The following is an 8,742-nucleotide window of genomic DNA, read 5'->3' on the forward strand; positions in this document are numbered from 1 at the left end:
ATAAACAATTGCTGAAGTTGACATTATGCATCTGATGAAGTGGGCTGTAGCCCACGAAAGCTTATGTTCTAATAAATTTGTTAGTCTCTAAGGTGCCACAAGTACTCCTGTTCTTTTTACAGTGATTTATGTGATCACAAAAGGAAGGGGGGTGTGGCCACGAGGTCAAAATGGGCATGGAGGAGGGCTATGACATTAAGAAATAGTTTTGTAGCCTATAGGTATTTGCTAGGTTAGCCACAGGTATAAATTAAGGCAATAAACCAATAAGCCTGCAGGCCTCAAGGCCTGTAAGACAAAAATTTAGCTAAATCAATTCAGGCATAAGGCCCAAAAGGCCTTAGCATAAGTAGCTAACCAAGAGTAACCCTAGATCATAAAATATCATAAGATGGAATGCTGTAATGACTAAACTGCTGATAGGTAATCACAAGATGCTAGTTTATACCAGCTTGGAATATTTTTAGTTGGGGACATCAGCAGATGTCTGATCACAAGAATGCCATGGTAACTAATTGACATATGCTAACAAGCTTGATGTAAAAAGATTAATAACCTATGAGAGAAGGGCACCCCAATATCAGTAGGGAGAGGAACTACAAATAAGGAAAAGGGACTGAAACCCCTATTGAACACGCATTAAGCATAGGGGTCTCAATAGAACATATTATAAAAGCTGTATCCTGGCTTCTGTACCTGGGGAGATGTCAGGATGGCAACCACTGACGATGGTGAGGGGAAAGATGAGAAAGATAACTAACACTTCAGGTTGTTTGCAAGAGATGGTGTAAGCCTATGGATGCTCAGCTCATTCTGTATTATCTCTAACTGCTTTGTTGGGTTGGAGTGTTTGTGAAGTTGCTAACTGTATTAATAAAACTATTATAAATATAGTGTGATTTCCTAAGTGAGAGTATTGCAACTGTGCATGTCAAGGCTCCCAACTGAACACTAATTCTGATAATACTGAGCCTGATTTTGGGACAAGAACCAGCCAAATTTCAGACTGCTAGTTGGGGAAACTAAATCAGTAATATAATCAATATGCAATCAACAGATTATGCAACAGTTCACACTACAAAAATATTGGGAACTACTGTCTTTTCATCACACCAATAGTATCTGGATGACATCTGCCCCCATCTTTTCTTAAAAGTTGGAAGTCAACACTGCTTAGAGCAAGAACTCAAAGCAAGCATTAATTCTTGTTCTAAATGCAACTTACTGACTGATTAAGAGGAGATCAATCTCAGCAGGATCTATCAAGTCAATGTAAGGAAGGGCATCCATTCCTTCTAGGCCAGGGTGAATTCCACAATCAAGCTGAAAAGTGATGAAAAACCATTAAAACTCCTACTAAAAACCTATAAAAAACCACACAAAAATTTATGGCACAGTTACAAGTCAGTGGGAAAAATTCATTTTGCTTATTCACAGTTTTTGACACACTGTGATATATTAGACTCCAAGCTAGCCTCTACGGTATCTGTGTAGGTGACTTATCTTCAGTGGAAAACTGAACGCCTTTTGAAAGCATATTTTTCAGACATAAGCCTTTGCATGTGCAATTTTGTACCTACACGAGCCTCCAGCCATACTTTTCCAATAGTAACAGTTGAGAGCCTGGGTAAACAGCCTTTCACGTGTGGATTCTGTCACCTGAGCACACAGGCATTAATGCTGGAAAAGCAAACAGAGCATCTGTGCATACACACACAACTGTGTGAACAAAGTAAAGGTTAGGCTTGGACACCACTGAAAAGTAGATTGTGAGCGTATCACCTACACTTACACATAAATAGATACCTGAATTTTCTCTCAGGATTTATATACATCTTTTGTTACTAAATTAAAATCTCATATAATAGCACATCCTCTAGGTAACATTGCTCTTGAGAACCAGAGACTTTGCCTGTTTAGGGAAAGACAGTCATTGATACCAGACTTTTGTGAGGAACTTGGATTTAACACACAATAGCTTTTTACAACAGATCCTGGTAATTCAGGTGTATACAAATAATTACCATTATTTTTCTTCCTTTAAACTCCAGAATAATGCATGATCTTCCTACTTCTTGCCCAGCACCTCTGTGAAAGGAAATCCATGACAAAGTTAGCAAAAACAAAAAACCACTCACCCTATCTAAATACAGTTAACTACAACCCTGTTTTAAATGCATTTAGATGCATTTATTTGCAGAACTCACCATTCTACTGTTTAACAATCCAAATGTAGAATGATAGGCCAATCGCTATTTAAACTGAACAGTGACATTTCATTCAATGAAACTGAGATCCTGTCCATGACTAAAGCACAGAAGACATAAATTTGGGAAAGGACTAGTATCTTTTCTCTAGGATGGCAAGTGAATGCTTGTTGCAGACATGGGCTAAAGCAATCTACATGCTTAAAGCAAACTGACCCCTGAAATATTTTGATAACTTGACAGTGCTTTCTATTTACAATATAACAACTGTTTCCTAGGTTGAATGAACTTAAGGTATCAGATACTATTAGTCCAGCACAGAATTATTTCAGAGTTAACAGGAAATGCCCGCAAGTTATTATACTGATTTTTTTTATTAGACACAAAATTTTCAGTGAAAGGAGAAAAAACACAAAAAGCAAAACCAATTCTCAAACCACCCTAAGGTACATTGTTTTCAAATAATTAAGCTCTTTTTGCTTTTCCTTTTACTATCTCTTTTCCGCACTGCCATTCAGTTTCTTCCCTACAGATAAGTAAGGTGCTTGTCCTCAGTAACTGCAATAGGTTTTTATGTCTGGGAAGGAAAGACAGGATTCCCCTAACATAAAAAAGCCAATGAACACTCATATGCATGGCCATTATTATAGAAACACGAGTCTCAGTGATCTGTATAAAAGAAAGGGGATAAAAATCAGAGGAAGGAGGAAAATGAATCCAGGGATTTAAACCATGTTTTAAAGCCACTCTCCCTTTCAGTGGAGTATCAGCCCTCATCTCCTTGCTTTTGGTATGCTGTTCTTCCCCACGCTCCCCCTTCAGATTCACATGTACAGGGAGATTTTCTGTTTCTGTCAGAAAAGTGAAGAACAGAGGTCGTATATTTGTTGATGACAAGCAACCTGAAAATTCTGAATAGGAAGCCAACCCAAAGACAGGAATTACAACAGCCCAAGCAGATTCACGTTTTGCATATTCACAGCAAGGAAAATAAGAAAGAACTTGTGCAATTATGCAAATACCAGTACTCTGATTGGCTAATGGTGGTCAGTCAAAGATTTTCATACTGTATGGGGAAGAAATAACCATTCAGTCATTCTACAAATCTCACACCCAAAACAAAATCTTGGCCTTAATATAGAGGTATCTGGCTAAAAATTAGTGATCTGTGATATCCAGGCCACACTAGATGATCTCCTCTGGCCTTAAACTCTATGAAACAACATAGTGCAGTGAACTGCATAATGTGGTGGGAATTAAACATTAAGTATCCACAGCTATACAGCCTCCCTGCATTCTGATGGGCTGAAACATTTCTATTTCAGTATAATTTGTACTAATATATCAGCCCTTGACACAGGCTTACTCTAGTAAAAAGCAATTTAAAATTTTGAAACGCTTGATATTGTGGCGAGAGGTGCCTTTGAAAATTCCAAGATAAAGGGCTCTGTGTGTTAGTAATACTTCCTCTTTTCCTGCACAGCTACGATTTTACTTCCCTAACGATGTGCAATGCTTTCATCTGTGACAAAAAAGGACTGGGCTGAGAACATCTGTTTTGAAAGCTAACTCATTTCCAAAAGATTTTGTTCACCACACTGGTAAACACACATGCTTTAATAATTCATATGCTTTGTTCTGATAAATGAGTAAATATAGTTTGGGTCATTTAGCAGTGACCTAACTTATCTACTCTCAAGTTCATCTTTGCAATTTGGTGGCATAGGTCAAGCCTCCAGAGCATAAAAATTGATAGATGCCAAGTAAGAAGAAAGAAACTGATAAAGAAAGATGTTAGCATCAAGCTTCTCAGAGGGTGATGCAACAGAGAGCACAGCTCCTTATGCTCCACTAAATTCAGTACAATCAGGTGACAACAGTACCATGTAGGGGTGAGGAACCTATCCCTCTGCTCCTTCTCTACTGTTACCTCAGCCCTAACTCCCTTACTACGAAAGGCCATTTAAATTACGGTATTTTGAAGCTTTCAGCATGCAATGCTAGGAGACAGAATAAAAGTTTTGAATTATTTATCTAACATTTTTTCTGTTTCTTCATTTATTACTAAAGAAACTAAAGTGTCAATATTAATGTAGTCATTACAAAGGGGGAGCCTAAACAAAGTATACACTGGTTTCCTGATGTATCTAAAGTCATCCAGTTACACCACTGTAGAAATCACTTATCCAAAGGCAAGATTAAAGGGATCAGATGTTTATATGGATAACAGGAATACCCAACTGGGAAGGGTTTGCAGTGCCTCATGGAGGCAGGTGCAGCATCACATGATAAGGGGTTTCACAATCCAATCGTTCCATGGGTATCCTACTAGATTGCTAGCTGCTTTTCAACTGCTCTGGTAACCTGCAACCCAGCCATCTCTGTCAGAAAGTACGGATCCTTCATTATGAAGACAAGGCTATAAGAGGAGCCCAATGGGGGTGCTATTTGGCTGAGGGATGCTTTGAAGCAGCATGTTAACACTAAGCTACAGTAATGTGTGTTGCTGCAGTGTGTTGAGCCTCACATTGTTTGTTTGCACCATGCTATGAACCTTTTAATGATTGCTGTGTGTGCCTGAAAAGTAACACATTTTAAACACTTATTAAAGTCGCACTTGGTAATATGACCAAAATGACATTGCTGAACACTAACACAAGCCCACAGAAGGTCGGGGGGGGGGGGAGAGTATGAGAGAGCAATAGACAGTCAGACAGAGTGTGTGTTAGGGGAGTGTGTCAGAGAGTGCATGGGGAGGAGTGTGTATATGTGAGAGAGACAGACTGTGCTGGGGAGAGTGAGTGTCTGCACGCTGACTCTAAAGCTATGTCAACACTACGCACCTTTTAGTGACACAGCTGTGCCGCTAAAAGGCATGCAGTGTAGCTGCTGTTTGTTGGCAAGAGAGAGCTCTCCCACCGACAAAAAACTTCCACCCCCAACGAGCGGCAGTAGCTTTGTCGGTAGTAGAGCTCTCCTGTGACAAAACACTGTTCACATCAGCGCTTTTCGTTGGCAAAACTTTTGTCGTTCAGGGGTGTGGTTTTTTTACACCTCTGAATGACAAAAGTTTTGTCATTCAGGTTCCAGTGTAGACAAAGCCCAAGTTCAGACAGCAACCAGAAGCAACCAGTCCTGAGGCAGAAGCTGGTGCACAGACAGCTGGCATCCCCCTATCTCCCCACCCCAGAGGAGAACAGTACACTGGTGGGGGGAGAGGGACACCCCAACATCAGCCCGCTTCTCCCTCCCCGACTCTCCACAGCACAGCAGTCTTTCCCCCATTGCCCCCTGCCTGCTGCTCTGGTTCTAGTCCTGGGGAGAGCAGGATTCTGCATTAATGTTTTGATTCTGTGACTTCCTCAGAGTTCTCCCACAGAGGAAGGAGATCCACCCCCACCCCTATAGTCCAAGCAGGAATGTGTTTGCTGTGGGAAGCCAGCAATGCTCAGCTGGGCAGTAGCTATGTGAGCTCTCCAGGCTGAGGAATTTCAAAACTTCCTAGGGCTTTGAAAGGGATGGGGCACATACGTGTGCAGCTGGATGCAGGGAAGCGAAGTTCAAAACAGTGCGCAGAGCGGTCACGGTGAGCATTGTGGGATATCTCCTGGAGGCCACTTAGGGCGACATAACAAATGCAGTGTCTACACTAATGCTCTGTTGCTCTAACTTTGCAGCAAAAAGCACTACACCTTTCATCGAGGTGGTTTTATTTTGTTGACAAAGCAGGAGAGTTTTGTCAGCAGGAGGAGCATTATAGCGTATACACCTCCACGGTTTTGTCGACAAAAACTGCCTTTTGTCAACAAAACTTTGTAGTGTAAAAAAGGCTTTAGAGTATACACAGTTGGTGTTCAATTGCCCATCTTCAAATATTCTGGCATTGCTCAAAGCAAAATGTATAAAGCATAAAGAAAGAAAGCTGTGCTTTATAAAAGTTTAAAAAAATACCTCACAAAGGGCTATATCAAATCTAATCCATACTTGAATCTTATTACAAATCCATTGCACAGACCTATTACACTTAAATGGACAAGAATCTCACCAAGCTGATATTGCAGCCTTTTCCTTTAGTTATATCATTTCTATTTTTATTCTCATATTTAATTTTATAATATATTGAAAACATTTTATTTGCATAATAAAAAATATTATACTGACTAAATTATATGCAGGGGATGTCTTCTAAGTCTAAGCAACCAGTGCAAAACCCTTAGGACTCCTTGCCACCAGTTTAAAATCCTGACACTATGCACACAAGTCTTTTATCTGAAACAGAAAGGATCCAATGTGAGGAAGACAATGGCACCTGAAGGTGCAAGAGTCTCCAAGGAAGCACTCAGGATCAGCCTCAAAAGTGAATCCCATACAAGTTCACAGACTCAGACCATAAGGCCAGAAGGGACCATCATGATCAGAAGTTAGTGTGTGGGCTTTTTACAGGAGACCTTAAAAACAGTGGTGCTGTCTCCTCTACATGGACTTTAAAAAGAGTCATGGATTCTTTAAACTTGTGTCTGATACAACAGTCTTACCTCAGTCTCTCTTTTCCCCAGTCCCCAACCGCTGGACAGCATGCTATTTGCGTAGCTGCTGCGCTCACACACCAGTGATAGTTAAGGCTATGTTTTAGTCATGAGTATTTTTAGTCAAAGTCATAGACAGCTCCCTACCCAGCTCTTAGCTCCACGTGCTGCCTCTGCTCCACCCCAAGCCCCAGTTCTGCAGCTCCCATTGGCTGGGAACTGCAGCCAATGGGAGCTGTGGGGGTGGTGCCTGCAGGCAGAGGCAGCACGCAGAGCTAGGAAGGGGTTCCTATCCCCCTTCCAGGGAGCACCCCCCAGATAAGCACCACCCCACACCCCAATCCCCAGCCCTGAGACCCCCCCACAGACACCCAAACTGCTGCTGCTGGGGGGGTGGGGTGACCCAAGACTGCCCCAGCAGCAGCTAGTGTGACAGGCCCAGGGGCTGCCTGAGCTGCTCAGGCAGCTCCTGGGCCAGCCGCACCAGGCTGCTGCAGAAGTCACAGAGGCCGTAGAATCTGTGACTTCCGTGACAAACACAGAGCCTTAGCGATGGTTACATTTCAGTGGATCTGTGCAGTGAAACACCTGGGAGTCTAGATTATGAAGGAGACACTGTGACACTGACAAACCAGGTGCCAGCTCATGCCAGAGCCCCAAGCCAATTCACTTGTGTATTAATATAGCTCAGAGTGATTTTGTTAAAGAATGTACTTGGTGTTTAAACTTCATAAAAACTAATGGAATGTTATGTGCGTTGTTTTCACTTAGCTGTATCATGCTATAGTGTAGTAGCAATCATTTACAGTGCGTATACCCCTGTAACTAAATAACCCATCAAACGAGAAAGAAGCCTTGTGGAACACAAATGAAGAATTTTATCAGAAAAGTGTTAATTTCAAAGCAAGTGGTCATTGTGTGTGATGACTGGAGCTTAAAGACCAAAACGCATTCCTTACTCTCTGTGATCAAAGGAAAAGCCCACGGGGGTAGTGACCTTGTCAGCTTGTTTTCTGTGAGAAGAAGCTTTAAGTATGTACTCAAGGAAAGAACCTATATCTCTGGACTGTCTGGACTCTTCCAGGGAAGTATACCAGACGCAAACCAGAGATCCCCAGAGACAATATGGGAACCCTGAAAAGACTTTTGGTAAACTGGCAGTTTATTACATCACTGCCACCATTTGGAATTACAAACTGTGACTCATCTGTTAATATATTTTACCTATTTTAACCTCTTAATAACTCTCATTTCCTTTTCTTAACTAATAAACCTTTAGTTAGTTCACTATAGAATGGGCTACCAACCTAGTCCTTTGTGTAAGGTCTAGGATACTAAGTGACCTGGAGGAAGTGACTGGTCTCTTGGGACTGGAAGCAACCGAGATGTGATGTGATGTTTGGCATAAGAAACCATTTTCTCACTAAGTCCAGTTTGTCTGGGTGGCAAGATAGACTGGAGAGTTTAAGGGGAATGTCTGTGATGCTACTACGGTAAGACCGGTAGAGTGATCCAGGACTTCACATTTGTCCCTGGCTTGGAGAAAACTAATTGGAGAACACACCGCCAATGGGGGCGGGGGGGGGGGGGGAGAGGAAGGGGTCTGCCCCCTTTTCTGACAGTCACTCCACACAGAGTGACAGACACATTAACGTGACACTAATGCGGTGCCACAAACTTAAGGCCTGCCACACCATCTTGGTGCAGGTTATGTGTGAAAGGACTTCAGTGCCCCAGCTTCCCACTGGCCCCCAAGCGCCCCAGCTCCCTCCTGCCGCTGCCCCTCCCCCGCCGGCCCCCCAGCCCCCTGCTGCTCCGCCGCCCGCCGTCACTCACAGGGGCCGGATGAGCAGCTGGTCGCTCTCCTCGGCCGGGATCATGGCCTCGGCTTTTCTCTTCGCCGACATCCCGGAAAGGGAGGAGCGAGCGCAGCGATGCCGAACAACCGGCGACTCCGGGGCTCCCTCGCCCCCCCCCCACCCGGCCTCGACTTCCGGTCCTCCCGCAAA

General features: G+C 42.9%; 1 protein-coding gene across 1 annotated transcript in view; it reads right to left on the reverse strand.

Annotated features, from left to right (window-relative positions):
- Positions 1–8,723, reverse strand: part of CPSF3 (cleavage and polyadenylation specific factor 3) — a 56,000-nt gene extending 47,277 nt beyond the window's left edge. Inside the window, exons 1-3 of the mRNA XM_048845462.2 lie at positions 8,570–8,723; positions 2,025–2,088; positions 1,226–1,323 (exon numbers count right to left, since the gene is read on the reverse strand). Of these exons, the coding sequence (XP_048701419.1) occupies positions 1,226–1,323; positions 2,025–2,088; positions 8,570–8,640 (233 nt within the window). The 5' untranslated portion in view covers positions 8,641–8,723. The remainder of the gene's footprint in view (positions 1–1,225; positions 1,324–2,024; positions 2,089–8,569) is intronic.
- Positions 8,724–8,742: the final 19 nt, after the last annotated feature.

This window comes from Caretta caretta, chromosome 3 (genome assembly GCF_965140235.1).
Source record: "Caretta caretta isolate rCarCar2 chromosome 3, rCarCar1.hap1, whole genome shotgun sequence".
Classification (NCBI taxonomy): domain Eukaryota; kingdom Metazoa; phylum Chordata; order Testudines; family Cheloniidae; genus Caretta; species Caretta caretta.